Raw genomic sequence first — 19,567 nt, 5'->3', positions numbered from 1 at the left:
ATAGATGGTTAGTCTAGAACAGTTAAACATGTTGTATAAACCAAAATAATGCAAATGGCGCACGATCACTCTTTTGTATTTTAAAATACAATAGTAATATGAGAATGCATACAATATTATTGGATACAGTGAAGTACAAGTAAAGCATAACTTTTTAAAAGATCTACTGTTTTCCTCCGGTAGTAACTATCACAATCTGCCGATTTGGGAAAGCATAGACGGTACGCTAATTTTATACCGCGTGTATGATGCGACCCCTTTAAAATTAGCTTCAAAATTAGGTTGCAAAAGTCGCATAATATGCGAGTATATACGGTACATAAAGTTGACCTCCAACTGATATAATATTTATTACCATATAAAAAGTTTTAGTGCTTTTAATATCTATTTATTTTGACAGAACTCTGTAGAATTTGGAAGTATGCGTGGTGCCTGTGTTGCTTGTACATTTGTTTACAATTGATCTGAAATAGGTGTGTAGGTTGGATGGGTATTTTGTGTTTTTGGCTTCTCTGTAGTTCTCTGACAGATTTTATATAAACATATTTATAGGTTTTTAATTGACTTTTTCCTTTGCAATTCCTTTTAATGATACGGCGTCAATAACCTCGTTGTTGCGACGCCAGTAAGAATTAACAAATCAATCAACCAATGGCTGGTCTCTTTCTTTCTCTTGTTCCTTTCCTTCTTCTTATGGGCGGGTTGAGGAGTAGACACGTCATTTGATGGACTGGTCTGATACAGGTAAGGTAGTCATACTGGTAGTTTGGTTGCTCTGTGTTCAAATAGTCAAACCCTCTATTCAGTAGTGTATACTCCGCTCTCTAGCAAGGGGAGTGAGGAGTAATAATGAACCAGATGCATTGGTTTGTTATTGAACGGTCAAATTTCTCTATAGTTCCATACTGCAATGAATCTTCCCATATATCATTTATGTAACCCAGTGGCCGAGTTGTTAGATATCAGTTTATCTAGCTTCTTGCAGGCATTAGTCCCTCTCCTGTAGATATTTCTTTTGGAGTTGAACCGGTGGGTTGGCCCCAGCCAGTTTAGGATGTCTACCTCCCACCAAGTGTAAGTCTATCCTATGAAGACAATTTGTATTTTTCATAGCTACAAACCTGAGGTCTTAATGTTTTACTGCCCATTTCTAGCCATCCCTCTGTCTTCTTATGACATTCTGGGTTGGGAAAGACTAAACGTGATAGCATTGGTGTGTGGTCTTTGACCATTTTCCACCCGATATACACATGAGTTGCCAGATCTCACAGATTCCTTGCTTTTTAAAAAAATTTTTTACTTATTTTTTTTCAATCTCCGATTGTTTGACTGGATCCAGGTAGGTGCTAGAAAATTATCTTATTGTTAACCCCTCAGGTTTGTAGCTATGAAAAATACAAAATGTCTTAGAAAATTTTTCATATTGCATTGTAAGACAATTTTACTGCTTTGCTTTAAATTTTGGTTAATTGTAAAGAATAATTATAATAACTGTAATGAATCAGGAAAAAATATCAGTTGGTTTTATGTCAATAAAGATTAGATATTTGCATTCATTGCTAATTTATCTTTAGTGAATTAATTCAAATATTAGGCGAGACGGTAAGAAATTTGATCAACAAAACGTTTCTTAGGCCTGCAGTCAATGAGCAGGGTACAAAGTGGCATATTTTATGATTTTAAGCTAGTTTTTGATTCCTGTCTTTTACATACTAATTGTTTGTGAATATAGTAAAACCTACAAAGTAATAAGAATAATTTACTGTAGTATGTATTAAACTTTTAAAGAGACCATCTCTCCTTTTCAGAAGAGGAAGCAAGGTGGTCATTTTGAAAGCTTAATGAATTATTATTTTGCACTTTGGTTTTTTTTTTCTATAGTACAAGAAATGTGTATTGTGCAATATGAATGGGTATTCCTCCTGAAAATTATAAAAAAACAATGTGAATTCTGACTAGAAAGCTTACTCACTATAGCAAGAGTCCACCTAGCTTTGCAGCTAAGCCCTGCCCACTGCACGATTGTGATTGGCAATATCTCGAAGGGGGGAATGATGTCACACTAGTTAATAGGCCTAATGATTATCAGTATGGATTTGACTCCTTTTGGTGATGTTGAGTTTCTTGCATGAATCATAACACCTCAGAATTGAGTTCCTGGAGTTGTGAAGCATGCAGTTGATATCTCCGATAAAAGATATGTAAAGTTATATATCATTATGAAGACCTTGTATCATTTTGTCTGCATCTTTTTTTTTCCAAGTGCAATCTAAATACACACACATCTTGCTTTGTTTTTTTAATTGGTGTTGGCCTGAATAAGTGAAGCCACATAGTCCACATTAATTTATATGAAGCAAAGACTTATCAGCCAGTTCTGATGTTAGGGTATTAATTCATCATTGTCCTGCATGTCAAATGTTAATGTCATTGAGAGATTAGGCCTACCCATCAATATCTTTTATTTTGAGGCAATGGCAGGGGACATCAAATTCTTATATATTGAGAAAATGACAGGGTATGGGCCTACACGTCATTTTCTTATATTTTGAGGCAATGACAGGACATATGCTTACATCAGTTTCTTTTGTTTTGAGGCAATAACAGGGGATAGGCCTACATGTCAAATTCTTATATTTTGAAGCAATATCAAGACATAGGCATATACTCAATTTCTTATTGCAAATACTAGTTTTCTACCTGTATCTGTTGGAAACAGTAGCTTTTAATTAGTTTAGTAATTTCAACTCCACAATATATAATGTGTATGCATAAAGTGGAATGTACATGTATAAGCAAGAGCACATGCAGTACACGTATGTGTAGATGGCCATTGTAACTTTAATATCACTTATACCACAGAGAATAAAAGTAAAACTTGTGGTTGTGTAGCTGATGGCGCGCACAGATCAATCTTATGACTGTCTCAGCCATACTCACAACTATCAAACTGTTCTCAATGAACTACATATATTGAAAATATATTTACTAAAGGGATAACAAATTAAATTACTGTCTTTAATAAATATAAGGCTGCTGTTGAATTTCTATGAAAATGAAGGTTATGGTAGGAAGTCATCATAAGATACTTAACGAAATAAGAAAAATGTATAATAGCTGAAAAGTTATGTATGATATGATCCAAACCAGTCTGCGAGTAGCACAAGAATTGTTTGGTTTGGGAACATTTTTGTAGATTACCCTGTTGGACAAAAGGATACACAAGAGTCTCTCTCTCTCTCTCTATCTATTGTAGTGTAGACTATATTCATAAAGATCTCTATTACTTTTAATCCAAACAAATGACTAAATTTCAGTTAACAAAAGTAGGCAGATAATTCTTTACAAAAGTACTTTATGAATAGGTCTCTGTTTATTCTGCAATGTTAGGATGCCAAATGAAAAATATTTGAAGACACTACAAGCACCATAACAGCAGCAAAAAAAAAAAAAAACAAGAATAACCACAACAAGAACCACAATAAAATGGTTGAATATAAGATAGGCTTATTATCCAAATGTCTTAAACTGCGTATACAGACAAAATGACAGGACCTTATAGGTCTATGTCATTTTTTATCGTCCTGTTATTTCAAAAGGAGGTATCTTCCTAAAGAAAATTCTCAGCAACTTATATCCAATATTACTTGTATAGCTTATCATACTGTAACTTTTGTGAAACAAAGGTATATGTACGTATTCTGGTTATGTACAGTGCAGTCACTGCTTGTCAACCCTTCGAATGTGTAAAAGTAAACGATTCCAATGAAATCGATTTTAAGACTATTAAAATGTAGTAAAATTTCCTGAAATCAATATGAAATACCGTTTGCATAACTCTAAGAAAGTCTTGTTTAAATTTAGACTAAGAAAGTCTTGTTTAAATTTAGAAGGATGAACACACTTGACAATATCAGATGTTAATTACCTTGTCCATTGATTCAAGTGCACCGATACGAACGCAGACATTCCCTGTGTCACATCCGTATTCAGGTGAACCTCATTTTCGAAACAACATTGCAGCAAGGCGTAACACTTCTGACTTCATTCATATTTTCCATTTTTTTTTTTTTTTTTTCAAATTTTTATGGAGATGTTTATTATGATTTTATTTTAGGGGATAATGTACTGTTGCAAAATAAATGAAGATGAAAAGAACCACATATTAAACAACATTTCAAAACTATTTCCAACCAGTCAGCTACAAGGATGGTTGTGACGTAATCGGTAGGCAGGGCTTAGCTGTAAAACTAGCTGGACTCTGCTATAGCATGTAGTTGTTAGTTTTTATGAATTTTACATATCTGCTATAGCATGTAGTTGTTAGTTTTTATGAATTTACATAGCATCTTATTTTTGATGGATGCAAATTACCTTTTTTTTTAACATATTTAAGTTGAATATTCTATTTGATTTACAGATGGATCAGACCAGCAAAATGTTGCTTTTGCTTATAGAGCTGTATTACCAAAAACGGGGCCAACTGTTCTTCGAAGAGTACCAAATCCTAATTTTCAGGGAATATCTCCCCATACTTTTATACATGGAAAAAGTGTTGGAACTTCTCTTTCTCAAGATTCTGGTACATTACCAGCCACAGCTACTTCAGCATCTACAAAATTACCCTCTAGTACAGCACCAACTACTGGGCTATCCTCTTCTGTTACTTCTACCAGCACTGCATTGGATGTTTCATCTGGTGGTTTAAATGTGCAAATTCCTACATTAGCATCAGCAAAGAATTCTACCACTGGTACCAATCCAGTTGTAACTGCTCCAGTGTATGTTAAGAGTCCAATCTTTGGATCAAATTTAAGTTCTGAAAAAATGCCAGTCATTACTGTTCCTACGAGTGTCTTGAACCATATTCAGAAAAATGCATCTCTCTTTTCTGTGGCTGTGACAAGCAGTTCCTCAGTGGCAACCCCTGGACAAAGTTTGATAAGTACCCCGAAAGAGCAAAGTTTGAAAAGTACTCCAAAAGAGTCCCTTATAGTGACTTCAGTTGGCAAAACAATCAAGTCCAGTGAAGATCTTGATAACCCAGATAAGGCTGCTGACATCTCAGAGAATGAAAATGATGATGCAGATAATGCAAAAACTTATGGTGTTCCTACAGGTGTTTGTAAAGTATTGAAATCGATGAAGATGTATCAGTACATTAACAAAAGCGAAGGAAAGAGTGCTACTCACTTACCAGTGAAAGGCTCACAAAGCATCAGATGGGTGGCTGTACCTAATGATCCCAATAATCCTGAAGGGAAATCTGGTCCACAACTTCAACTTGGCACTCCACCAGTTTTACCGATTGTAGCTGCAATTGGGAATGATCCAAATAGGAGGAATTTACCCGACACCAACAACATTTTGGGAACACGTGAGTGTTACGTATATTTGAGCTTTCACTAACATTTATTCGTAGAGATGGTATAGAATTTAATGATAATTTTTATGAAATATAATTCTCTTAATTCTTTATTTTTCTTCCTTTATTTGTCTTTTTCTGCATGAAAAATAAAAATTAATTGTATAGACGTGGATAGAATTGTAGGTGTAGTTTGTATATTTTTAACATCATAAGATGTAGTCTTTGATTATATGTAGCTACCAACACATTATAATTGTTAACATTTCTCTCTTATCGCCATATTTTCCAGTTAGCCTTGGTCCTTAGAGATCAATATCATATTACCTCAAGAGTGTAGTGGGCAATAGAAAATATATACTAGTGACTTGCCAAAGGAAAGATCAATTGGACTAAGATAAAAAGTTATTTAACTTTTTTTAGGTATCATATCTCCTGTATAGGGGGTTGCCATCATTTACTATGCTGGGAGTTTTTTGACAGCTAAAATTGCATGTTGGAGAATTGACTGGCATTCCTGTTATTAAATAAATTTATCATAAAATTCATCATTGCAGAATCTTCAGTACTACAGGTATTGCCAAATTAAATGACTGATTTTTTTTAAAAAGAAAATTTGCTCTGATGAGGTGCTATTTATAGATTATTTCTAAAAATAGCTTTTAAGAGTGAGTGGTTTGCTGTTAAGGGTAAACTCAGAAAGTAAACTTCACTAAAATTAAAGTTATAATCGTGAGGGGTTAAAAGCTGAGGAAATTGCTAAAAGGAACCCATCATATATAATTAGGGAAATTATTGCTGTATGTGCTATAGCAGACCCCTGTATTCACGGGGGGAGTGTGGTGTTGGGTACTAGAACCCGCTTAAATAGCTAAAATCCGCAAATACTTAAAATTCCTCTAAAAACACTTAAAACTACCTATGTATTTTGATAGTTTAAAAATACTCAATACCCGAGTTGTTTAACCCTTAAACGGCGACTGGACGTATTATACATCGACTAAAATTGTCTGTTGGGTGCTAAGTGGACGTACGGTACGTCGACTACAAAAACTTTTTAAAAATATTTGCAGAAAAATAGTTATAGGCCTACTTGGCAAAAAATTTTAAATCATGGGCCTTGAGGGATGCTGGGAGTTCATGGATCACGCTGTTGTTTTGTTTACAAGCGTTACCCAGGCGCGCATGTGCGAATTGCTTTCTTCTCGCACTAGAAAGCATCAGCGACGCATCTCAGAAATTCTTTTGTCACTGTCGTAATTTTGCACCGTTTTATATTGGCCGTTACATAGAGTTTTATACATGAAAATGTGCGCAATTTCATGTAGAATACAACAAAAAAAACAACCCATGGTTGTTGCTTTTATCAGTTTTGAAATATTTTCATATAAATCATGATAAGTGCCAAAGTTTCAACCTTCGGTTAACTTTGACTCGACCGAAATGGTCAAAAAACACAATTGTAAGCTAAAATCTTACATTCTAGTAATATTCAATCATTTACCCTCATTTTGCAACAAATTGGAAGTCTCTAGCACAATATTTTGATTTATGGTGAAATTTTGAAACAGACTTTTTCCTTACCTCCGCACGCGGTAACTCGCCGAAAATCTCAGAAACACTTTTGTCACTTTGTCATAATTTTTGCACCGTTTTATATTAGCCGTTATATAAAGTTTTATATATGGAAATGTGCGCAATTTTATGTAGAATATAACTAAAAGCAACCCATGGCTGTAGCTTTTATCAGTTTTGAAATATTTTCATATAAATCACGATAAGTGCCAAAATTTCAACCTTCAGGCAACTTTGACTCTACCGAAATGGTCAAAAAATGCAATTGTAAGCTAAAACTCTTACATTCTTGTAATATTCAATCATTTACCTTCATTTTGTAGCAAATTGGAAGTCTCTAGCACAATATATTGATTTATGGTGAATTTATGAAACAAACTTTTTCCTTACCTCCGCGTTGTAACTGCCGAAAATCTCAGAAATTCATTCGTCACTTTGTCGTAATTTTTGCACTGTTTTATATTGGCCGTTAAATAAAGTTTTATATATGAAAATGTGTGCAATTTCATGTAGAATACAAAAAATAACTCATGGTTGTAGGTTTTATAGTTTTTGAAATATTTTCATATAAATCACGATGTGCTAAAATTTCAACCTTTGGTCAACTTTGACTCAACCGAAATGGTCGAAAAATGCAATTATAAGCTAAAACACTTACATTCTAGTAACATTCCATCATTTACTTTCATTTTGCAACAAACAGGAAGTCTATAGCACAATATTTTGATTTATGGTGAATTTTTGAAAAAAACTTTTTCCTTACCTCCGCGCGCGGTAACGGCTGAAAATCTCAGAATTTCTTTAGTCACCTTGTCGTAATTTTCGCACCATTTTCTATTAGGCATTACATAAAGTATTATGCATGAAAATGTGTACAGTTTCATGTACAATACAATGAAAAATAACTCATGGTTGTAGCTTTTATCAGTTTTGAAATATTTTCATATAAATCACAATAAATAGAAAAAATTTGACCTTCGGTCAACTTTAACGACCGAAATGGTTGAAAGCTGCAATTGTAAGCTAAAACACTTACAGTCTAGTAATATTCAATCAATTACCTTCATTTTGCAACAAATGGATGGGAAGTCTCTAGCACAATATTTCATTTTATGGTGAATCTTTGAAAAAAACCTTTTACTTCCGCGCATTACGAATTCATGCATCATTTTGTCATAATATTTTCTGTGTTACTTTGATCGTTTTACAATTTGTTATATATCAAAATCATTGCAATTTAGTGTAAAGTACAACGAAAAAAAATTAACTCGTTAGCTTTAACCGTTTTGCTCACAGTGCGATTTGTATACAATTATATATGAAATTTTTTTTGCATTGTCATATATTCCAATATTTGTATATGATAATGATATTTTTTTTCATTTCTGATGGTTGCATACTAAACTTCAGGCAATGACAAGAAAAGGAGCCAAAAGTGAACTCTTAATCTTAAAAACTAAGCGTGCTGTAATTTTTTGAATAAAAACTTTTTCCACTTTGGCTCTAACTCCCGAACACTGCTGGCATACGACAGACACTTTGGTAAATAGAGGCTCGGCGTTTAAGGGTTAATAGCTTTATCATAAAAACGTTCATTTAGTCATGAAAATGTTGTTAGAATACAGTCTTTTGTGAATATTTCTCGGTAAAGAATACTACGAATAGGTGAATTTCCTGTGAATGAGGAGTATATACGGTCCATAGAAAAATTTGTGAATAGGCAAGTCTGCGAATTGTGAGTCCATGAATAGCGGGGGTCGACTGTATATCATTCTGACTAGGCCTTTTGGGTCTTATTTGGTAGTTGATCAGTTGATACAGTGGGTAGTGAAACATAAACGGTCAACAACTACACGTGTATTGTGATTCTATATTATTACCTCTCCAATGACCTAGTGCTTTGGCCAGATCAGATGGGGGCAGCAGTTCATGTTTGTGTGGTGCTAAGAAGAATTGGGTGAGGGCTTGTAGGTTTTCTGACCTTGGGAGCTTTAACCACACTGCCAAGACAATTTCAGACCACAAGACAAAGCCTGGACATCTGCTAAAGATTAAACAGTTATTTCATATGTTATGTAGAAATATGGACAGTATGATGGGAATCCATTAGTAAAGAGTATGTTTGAGTAGATATAACCTTAATTGGGAACTAAAAATGCAGAAAAATAACTCCAGGTCATCTATTAACCTAATGCATATTACCATTAGTTGTGAACATGGCAAAAATCCATGTATTAGTAAAAAAATAAACAAGTCCACAAGAAAGTGAGAAAAGTCTGTCATTACATTGGAAACCGGGCTGAAATATACTCCATGAATTGGTAAATGCCTTCATACCTGTAGTAGTAGTAGTAGTAGTAGTAGTAGTAGTAGTTAGTAGTAGTAGTAGTTAGTAGTAGTAGTAGTAGTAGTAGTAGTAGTAGTTATTTGTCCAATTTATTAGGGAGTGGTTCTTGCTAAGAAACACAATCTACCAGATGTTATCCGTATACAATACAAAATTTATCCAATGAAAAATTGCACCCAATTGACAGTTGACAAAATGTACCGGTATGCAATGGTACCAGATCGACTTCTATACCCAATGGACAAAGTGTAACCAGTATTCCAAGTAGTACTGTAGACCCAATGACCAATTTTTTATTAAACAGTTAAAAATGTCTCCATTTGTCAAAGTGCTTTGAACAGACAAAATTTATTTAATGGTTCCTTCCAGGAATTTCTGTGCACAACGTATGGCAATTGGTAAGCCATACTGGGACTATTATGGTAATACTGCAGTGGGCAATTTATCTGGGGCAATTTTGTTTTGTTGCGAAGAGCTTGATTGGCTGGAGTAGTCTCAATGATAGTTAGTTTTCATCAACTTTGTCTAGTAAATCCATTGTAAAAAACAAGCAATATTGCTTCAAAGCAAAATACACAGTACTAAAATTAGGATATCAAGAATCTCCATACAAATTATATTTATTCCTAATTATTATATAGCAATATACTCCTTGAACACTTGAATTAGCCCTAATCCCATTAACCTGAACAGGTCTCAATTACCAATCCCACTAGTGGGAATTTTAACAGCCATCGTTACCAGCGCTGCAGGTAAAATCTTTTCACTTGAGTTACCAACACTGACGGTTGGCAACACTGACGCAGGTGTGAGTCGTTACTGTTACCTTCCTCAATTAATTTTTTGCGCTGCAGGAAGGTTGTTGGCCTTCCACAGTGCAAGGTTTAATCCTTTGCCCGACTTTCTCGTATTTTGGATCCTGGTGAAGATCTTGACTGAATTTTGCTGGTTTTTCTTTGGCTTGGCTGCAGAGTTTCTATAATGAACAGTTCTCTCTTCCGCTCTCTACATCAGCGTCGTCATCTTTGACATTGTCTCTGATCTCCCCTACGTCTGTAGATGCCAGTGCACATCACTCTTGCTCTTCCTGCAAGAGACGTATGAGTACCTTGAGACACGATAGACATTCAGTCTGTCAGATATGCAGTAAAATCAAATATGATGTGCAGACTCAGTGCAGTGAATGTTCAAACTGGACAATTGAAGAGATGGAGGACTACAGTGTTCACCCCGTATTCGCGGGGGATGTATACCAGACACCCCTGCGAATATTAAAACCCGCGGATAGTTAAAACCACCACTAAAAATGCTTGTAACTGCCTATCTTGAAAGTTCAGATACCAAATGTATACCTGTAATAACATCCTACTTCAAATATACCTAAAATTACTAACCTAGTACTGCATTAATCTTTGAGGTTAAATTGTTAATATCCTTTCAAAGTCATCTTAAACATTTTACCATTAAAGATATATAACTACAGAAAATAACAGAGAGGAGAGAGAGAGAGAGAGAGAGACCAATGAATGGCAACATCATATATCTGACCATCAAGAGTGAAATCATGAATTATTTCTGAGACAGAGAGAATAATAATGGAGAGAGAGAGAGAGAGAGAGGGAGAGAGAGGAGATGAGAGAGAGGAGAAGGAGAGAGAGAGAGAGAGAGAGAATAACTCCTAGACTCCGACTCCTTCTCCTCCGCCAATTTGTATATCAAACTGTCATTTACTCCCCCGCCCACCTTCCTCCAAGTGGATAAAAAGACTGGGAATCGCTTTTTTTAATTAATCTTATTAATATTTGAAAATTAGTTATAAGGTAAATCATTTAATTACACTACAAAACAAATAAACATCCGTAAGAAAGAGAGAGAGAGAGAGAGAGAGAGAGAGAGAGAGAGAGAGAGAGAGAGAGAGAGAGAGAGAGAGAGAATAACTCCTAGACTCCGACTCCTTCCCCTCCGCCAATTTGTATATCAAACTGTCATTTACTCCCCCGCCCACCTTCCTCCAAGTGGATAAAAAGACTGGGAATCGCTATTTTTAACCCTCTTACGCCGAATGGACGTATTAAACGTAGAGTCAAAATGTCTCCTGTATGCCGAATGGACGTATCATACGTCGACTCAAAAAAGTTTTTTTTTAAATTCGCGGAAAAATACTTATAGGCCTACCAGCTGAAAACTTTTGAATCACGCGCCTTGGGGGATGCTGGGAGTTCACGGATCAAGGCGTTGTTTTGTTTACAATCGCTACGCAGGCGCTCAAGCGCGAATTTCTTTCTTATCGCACTAAAAAGTATCAGTGACACATCTCGGAAATTATTTCGTCACTTTGACATAATTTTTGCACCATTTTAAATTATCCTTTACATGAAGTATTATATATGAAAATGTGTGCAATTTCATGTAAAATAAAACTAAAAAATACTCATGATTGTAGCTTTTATCAGTTTTGAAATATTTTCATATAAATAACGATAAGTGCAAAAATTTCAACCTTCGGTCAACTTTGACTCTACCGAAATGGTCGAGAAACGCAATTGTAAGCTAAAACTCTTATATTATAGTAATATTCAATCATTTGCCTTCATTTTGCAACAAATTGGACGTCTCTAGCACAATATTTCGATTTATGGTGAATTTATGAAAAAACTTTTTCCTTATGTTCGCGCGGTAACTTCCGATAGATTTTTTCGTGCGATTGTCCTAATGTTTGCACCATTTTAAATTAGCCGTTACATAAAGTTTTATATATGGAAATGTGTGCAATTTCATGCACAATACAACTAAAAACAACCCATGGTTGTAGCTTTTATCAGTTTTGAAATATTTTCATATAAATAATGTTAAGTGCAAAAATTTCAACTTTCGGTCAACTTTGACTCTACCAAAATGGTCAAAAAACGCAATTGAAGGTTGTAGCTTTTCCCATCTTCGAAATATATGCATATAAATAAATATATATAAACATTTCGACATTCGGTCAACTTTAACTCGTCCGAAGTGGTCGAAATCTGCAATTATAATCTAAAACTCTTACAGTATCGTAATATTCAATCATTTGTCTTCATTTTGAAACAAATTGGAAGTCTCTAGAACAATATTTAGATTTACGGTGAATTTTTGAAAAAAACATTTTTTTACTTCCACGTGTTACGAATTCATACATCATTTTGTGATAATATTTTTCCTGTGTTGCTTTAATTGTTTTACAATGTATTATATATCAAAATGATTGCAATTTAGTGTACAATACAACGAAAAAAAGTAACTCGTTAACTTTTGACTGTTTTTTGCACAGCGTGATTTGAATACAATTATGTATGAATTTTTTTTTTTCGCTACCATATATTGCATTATTTACATATGATAATGATATTATTTTTCACGACTGATAGTTGCATACTAAACTTCAGGCAATGACAAAAAAAAAAAAAAAAAAAAAGAGCCAAAAATGAACTCTTTATCTTCAAAACTAAGCGCGCTGTGATTTTTTGAAAAAATTATTTTTTCCGCTTCCTCGCTCACTCCAAACCGGGCCCGGCATACGGGAGAGGTTTTGATTTTTAGGGCTTCGGCGTAAGAGGGTTAATTAATCTTATTAATATTTGAAAATTAGTTATAAGGTAAATAATTTAATTACACTACAAAACAAATAAACATCTGTAAGAGAGAGAGAGAGAGAGAGAGAGAGAGAGAGGAGAGAGAAGAGAGAGAAGAGAGAGAGAGAGAGAGAGAGAATGTTATTGTTACTGTTTAATCTCATTAAACGTAATATTATTTGTAAACTAGTATTGTATATCATTATTTTACCATAAAATGTTGTAATGTCCTTAAAGATATACATACACTTCCAGCCCAAACAGAGGGCGAGAGTTACCACTATGACATACTAGTATCTCGTGTGGCAAAAGAGAGAGAGAGAGAGAGAAAGAGAGTTATCCTTATTTAAAAGAGTGAAATGGATAGATTATTGTACCTCTTTAAGATACTATCACATATGAATTTTGAAATTAGTTATATTACTATTATTATTATGCGAAAATATTAATAAACATACACATGTACCATAGAAATTCTCTCATCTCAGTAAAAGTGAGAGAGAGAGAGAGAGAGAGAGAGAGAGAGAGAGAGAGAGAGAGAGAGAGAGAGAGAATTTACATGATCCTGAGAGGGCAACAACACACACTCCCCTTCCTGACTTGACAGTTGTTGGACCCCAGCCAACTCAGCTTGGCTACTGGAGTTCAAAGACAAGACGCGGGGTAAAATGCATTTTCTTTCATTCTTACATAATTCTTTTTATTTATAAACTAAAATATTGCTAATTCACTTTAGTATTTTCTTTAATGAATTTATATTATTGCTGTTTATATTAATATTGATATTGAAAATTAGTAAATCATTTATCATCCAAAAAACATACATCTCTGTAAGGGAGAGAGAGATTATCGTAGTATTTGTAAAATACTTTCACATATGATTTTTGTAATTACAGATCATTATTATTATTATTATTATATTTTTTTTTTTTTTTTTTGCTCTATCACAGTCCTCCAATTCGACTGGGTGGTATTTATAGTGTGGAGTTCCGGGTTGCATCCTGCCTCCTTAGGAGTCCATCACTTTTCTTACTATTGCGGTGCCGTTTCTAGGATCACACTCTTCTGCATGAGTCCTGGAGCTACTTCAGCCTCTAGTTTTCTAGATTCCTTTTCAGGGATCTTGGATCGTGCCTAGTGCTCCTATGATTATGGGTACGATTTCCACTGGCATATCCCATATCCTTCTTATTTCTATTTTCAGATCTTGATACTTTGATCCCATTTTTTTTCCCTCCGCTTTCTCTTGCAACTCTGGTGTCCCATGGTATTGCACATCAATGAGTGATACTTTCTTCTTGACTTTGTCAATCAACGTCACGTCTGGTCTGTTTGCACGTATCACCCTGTCCGTTCTGATTTTACCATAGTCCCAGAGGATCTTTGCCTGATCGTTTTCTATCACTCCTTCAGGTTGGTGCTCGTACCACTTATTACTGCAAGGTAGCTGATGTTTCTTGCACAGGCTCCAGTGGAGGGCTTTTGCCACTGAATCATGCCTCTTTTTGTACTGGTTCTGTGCAAGTGCCGGGCATTCACTTGCTATGTGGTTTATGGTTTCATTTTTCGTATTGCACTTCCTACATATGGGAGAGATGTTATTTCCGTCTATCGTACTTTGAACATATCTGGTTCTTAGGGCCTGATTTTGTGCCGCTGTTATCATTCCTTCAGTTTCCTTCTTTAGCTCTCCCCTCTGTAGCCATTGCCAATTGTCATCGCTGGCTAGTTCTTTAGTCTGTCTCATGGTATTGTCCGTGCATTGGTTTGTTGTGCCAGTCCTCTGTTCTTTCTGTCTTTCTCCTGTCTCTATATTTCTGGGTCTTCGTCTACTTTTATTAGTCCTTCTTCCCATGCACTCTTTTAGCCACTCGTCTTCACTGGTTTTCAGATATTGCCCCAGTTGCTCTGTTTTCGATGTTGACGCAGTCCTCTATACTTAGTAGTCCTCTCCCTCCTTCCTTTCGTGTTATGTATAGTCTGTCCGTATTTGCTCTTGGGTGTAGTGCTTTGTGTATTGTCATTTGTTTCTTGGTTTTCTGATCTATGCTGCGGAGTTCTGCCTTCGTCCATTCCACTATTCCTGCGCTGTATCTGATTACTGGCACTGCCCATGTGTTTATGGCTTTTATCATATTTCCGGCGTTGAATTTTGACTTGAGTATCGCCTTGAGTCTGCATATATTCTTTCCTGATCGTGTCCTTCATCTCTTGGTGTTTTATATCTCCTCCTTCCATTATTCCCAGGTATTTGTATCCTGTCTCATCTATGTGTTTGATGTTGCTCCCATCTGGTAGCTTTATCCCTTCAGTTCTCGTTACTTTGCCTTTTTGTATGTTGACTAAGGCGCATTTTTCTATTCCAAACTCCATCCTGATGTCCCCAGATACAATCCTTACAGTTCTTGGATTTAGTAATCTAATCCTTGATGCTCTTACCATACAGCTTGATGTCGTCCATGAACATCAGATGGTTGATTTTGTTGCCTCTTTTCTTGAGTTGGTACCCGGCATCCATCTTCTGTAGTACTTTTGTCATGGGAATCATGGCTACTACGAAGAGAGAGAATTATTATTATTATTATTATTATTATTATTATTATTATTATTATTATCATATGAAAATAGTAATAAACATATTACACATACGTGTACCATAAAAATCTCTCATCTCAGTGTATAGAGAGAGAGAGAGAGAGAGAGAGAGAGGAGAGAGAGAGAGAGAGAGAGAGAGAGAGAGAGAGAGAGAGAGAGAGAGAGAGCTGGAGTTCGAAAGAAAGATGCGTGAAGACTGGGATTTCCTTCATTCTTACATAATTTTTAAAATTTATAAAATAAAATCTTACTAATTCACTGTAGTATTTTCTTTATTGAAAGTGATTTGCTCTTTAAACTTAATAGTTAAATTTGAATTTCAAAATTAGTAAACTCAATTTATCATATAAAAAGCATACTTCCCTGTAAGAGAGAGAGAGAATTATTAGTTATTATGTGATATCATTTAATCTTATTAAACTTACTAATGCAGTATTGATCAATATTAATATTTTGAAATTAGTAAATCATTTTTGTATTATAAAATTGTATTTAGGCATGAAAATAACATAAAAATACACTAATTAGTGATTATTTATCGTTGGAAAATCCCGTGAATAGGCGAATTCACCGCAAATAATGGGTAGATAAGGTCCAGAGAAAAATCCGCGAATCCGGAGAATGCGAATAAGGGGGGGCCCACTGTACATCCGTCATTGTAAGTCATTGGCTAGTAAGGGAGGCAAATGGAAGGTAGATTCCTCATTATGCCTAGGACCACAGGCTGCTCCTACAGAGCAACCTGAAGATTTAGTGAGTTGAGAGTTTGTCAAACAGATATAGGATGGGATTGCAAGTAGTATGACAAGTTTAATAACTAGTCTTTTCCAACAATTTTCAGATAGAGATAGCAATAGTGTTAGGATGTCTAATCTTAATTCTTTTTCAGCTCCCCTGCCTTTTCCAGAACCAGCCCTAACGGGTGCTGAGGGTAATGGAGAACCACAAGCCTCTGAGTGGGTAGGTTCTGCCGGCCCCCTTGGCGCGGAGTAGGCAGTGAAGGATCCTCCCCTCTAACCCCCTCGTTGTATTGATGATAACCTTGATATTGACAATGTTAATCAGGATCAGGATATAGGTGTGACAAAGACGATTAGGTCTGAGTTAGGTAGTGAGGAGAAGCTAGGAAGTGTGCAGAGTCGTTCTCCTGGATGGGTTCTGAATTTGGGTTCGTTTGGAACCAGTGTTATGGCAAAAGTTTCACCATCATCGCTTCTGTTTAGGTCCGGTTCAAAGGCACAGGTCAAGGTTACAGTTCAAACAGTGCAAGATCCAGTTCCCTTAACTCTTACTATCTTTTGTCTATCTCTGAAAAACATACTTCAGTAACCTCTCATCTCTTTTTCCTACTCCTTCATCTAGTAGGGCGGATTCTGGAGTCCCCTTTTGGGGTTCAGTAAGAGGTTTGCATGTAGAGTTGGCAGTAAAGAATAATGGTCTTTTGGGTCTTTAAAGGATACAGACTTCTGTTGAGAGGTTGTCTTACGAATGGTACCTCTAACATTAGAGACTACGTGACACAAGAATGTCCAGAATTCATGATGGATATGTTTCAGGATTATCAGGGAGGAGCAGACTCAGTGTATTCCTTGTCCCTTAGTTCTTAGACAGTCTTCTTCCTCCAAGTCATCCGTCACTTTATCTTCAGCTCCCGCACTTTCTGCTACTCCTTTCTTAGTTTCCTCTGTGACTCCCTCTTCCTTGCCAGTTTTTCCTGTGGCTGACGCACCTTCTTTCCCTCCTTCTTCTCAGGTAACTCCCTCGGCTCCAACTATTCCTTCGTCTCTCTCCTGTACTCCCTCAGTACAGTCTTCTTTGGTAGGAGGGCCCTCTGGTCAGGGAAAAATGCAGTTCTGATAGAACTTCATAGCAGGAGTTCCGGGATCTAACCCATGGTTTATACGCAACTCCTCTCTTCTGCATCAAGATGCAGCTCAGGTAGTATCAGGTGTTTCACAGGGGTTGCTTGTAGCCTCTAGTTCCGGCCTGTGCGCAGCTTCTTCATCTGCTCGTGAGGCACCCCAACCAAGCAGCTTGTGGCTGTCATCATCGATAATTTCTGTTGCGGACCCTCCTGGAGTATCTTCTTCCTCCTTCATTCTCCCTTCTTCCTCCTTGTATTCCTCTGTTCCTCCACAAGTGGTTCCGTTCGTGCTACTTTCCCCAAGATTTAACAATGTAAGTCCGGCCCCTTACATTAGTTTTCCTGACTGTAACAAGGCGGTTTCAGCTCTGGACTTTTCAGTCCATCCCTCTCTTCCTGGTGGTACTAATGTTTCGGACTCAGCACAAGGTACTCGATTTAATGCTGGTATTCAGCGTGCAGATTTTAGTAGCAATCTGGCAGATGCTTCGTTGTTGGATAGTCTTTGTTCTGCTCCTCCCCCTACTTTGTCTGGCTTAGACCATTCAGATCTTGCGGGAGCGGATTCTCATCTGGATGTTTAGGACTTTGGATGTCCTCTCGCCCACAGTAACGATTATCAACGCATGCTGGAGTACGTTACTGCTTTGTACCCGTAAGCGAGAGCTCTGGACCAACCACATTCATCAAATCAGTCCTTATTTGAGGCTTTCTCCTGCTCCTTTATTGTGTAGGTTGGTTTGGTTTGATCGGGTCAGGCAGGCTCTGCAGGAGGCAGACGGCCAGCTAGCTGCAGTGGTAACTTTTAAGAGACAGGATATTTCTCTTCTCTCTCCACATAAGGCAATTTATGCATTTGAGGTAACCCTGCGGCACGGGTCAGGTTGCCTCTATATGACTCAGATGTGGCAATCCTGTCTAGGTCATTGGCGTTAACTAGGCTCGTAGGGATTTCGCTTTGGGAAGCAGGTGCTTTAGCGGATGAACTGCATTATCAGACTGAGTCGCTTTCACACACTCTTTGGATGTTATCAGGTTTGATGGGTTTCTTGAAGAATGATGGCTATGTCCCTTCTGACCCAGGGCTTTTTGACAGCTTAATAACTTCAGTCTCGATAGGTTTGGCACACCAGGCAAATGTTCTGGCTTCGTCCACGATGTTTGTGAGCAAAAAGAGAAGGAGTTTCTATCTTAGTCACCTTCCCCCTCATTATCCAGACGTTCACAAGAGGGTATTACTAAGAGCACCTCTAGTATTAGCAAATTATTTGTTTAAGGAGGAGGACGTGGCCAGTAAGTTGAACATCATCGCTTCCAACTCGGTGGTTGAATGATGGTTGAATCACAATAGGCAATGATTAAGGTAGCAGCCCAGGGTTCTCTTTCAGCAAGAGGAGCTTGTAAGTCTTCCCCGTCTAAGAGAACAGCTCCGAAGTCTCCCCCTAGAACCCCTAAGAAGGTGCGCTTTGCAAATAGGCCTGCTTCAGGTTCTTCCTCTCCTTCTAAGCCTTCCTCATCCCAGTATTTTACCAAGTAGGAGACATGTCCCTCGTCTGTTCAGGTGGGAGGCTGTCTAGTCCCTTTCTGACAAGTATGGAAGGAGTGGGGAGCGGAGGATTGGGTGGTGGAGGTTCTGAGGATGGGTTATTGGATCCCTTTTCACTCCCTTCCTCTTCTGTCATCCTCTCCTGTCAACCTTCCAAGTTATTCCTAGGCTTCCATCAAGGGAGATTCAGGCCCTTTTGGAGAAGGGGGTGCTAGAAACAGCCCCTCCCTCTCTGGGGATTTACAGCAGAATCTTCATTGCATTTAAAGTCGGAGGTCTTTAGAGGCTGATTATAGACCGTTCGGGTCTCAATAGCCAGGTGGTTTCAACGAAGTTTCATATGGAGACTTCACAGTTAGTGCTGTGGTCAGTCAGGAGGGGGGATTGGATGGTCTTGGTGGACCTAAAGGACAAGTACTTCCAGTTCAAAGTTCTCCCCTTCGGGCTGACCACTTCGCCGCAAGTGTTTACGAGGGTCACATCACCAGTGTCGGCAATTATGCATTGTTGGGGGGTACAGAATGTTAAGGCACTCTAGATGATTAGCTGATTCTTGCCCCCTCCCTAGAAAAAATTTTAAGGGTGAGGGACTTGCTATTGAACCTGTGCAAGATACTAGGAATTCGTCTAAACTTTGCCAAGAGTTTCCTAATTCCAACTGAATCTATGA

General features: G+C 37.0%; 1 protein-coding gene across 8 annotated transcripts in view; it reads left to right on the top strand.

Annotated features, from left to right (window-relative positions):
* The window catches only part of LOC135212082 (uncharacterized), a gene marked incomplete in the record, with an annotated part of 211,604 nt that overhangs the window by 104,314 nt on the left and 87,723 nt on the right, over positions 1-19,567 (top strand). For all 8 annotated transcript variants that reach the window (XM_064245449.1, XM_064245443.1, XM_064245447.1 and 5 more), the window contains 1 exon segment: positions 4,421-5,377. In XM_064245449.1, the coding sequence (XP_064101519.1) occupies positions 4,421-5,377 (957 nt within the window).

The sequence above is a fragment of the Macrobrachium nipponense genome, chromosome 40 (genome assembly GCF_015104395.2).
Source record: "Macrobrachium nipponense isolate FS-2020 chromosome 40, ASM1510439v2, whole genome shotgun sequence".
Taxonomy (NCBI): domain Eukaryota; kingdom Metazoa; phylum Arthropoda; class Malacostraca; order Decapoda; family Palaemonidae; genus Macrobrachium; species Macrobrachium nipponense.
Note: the sequence above shows the minus strand (reverse complement) of the source record. Positions and strands in the feature narration are given on the sequence as shown.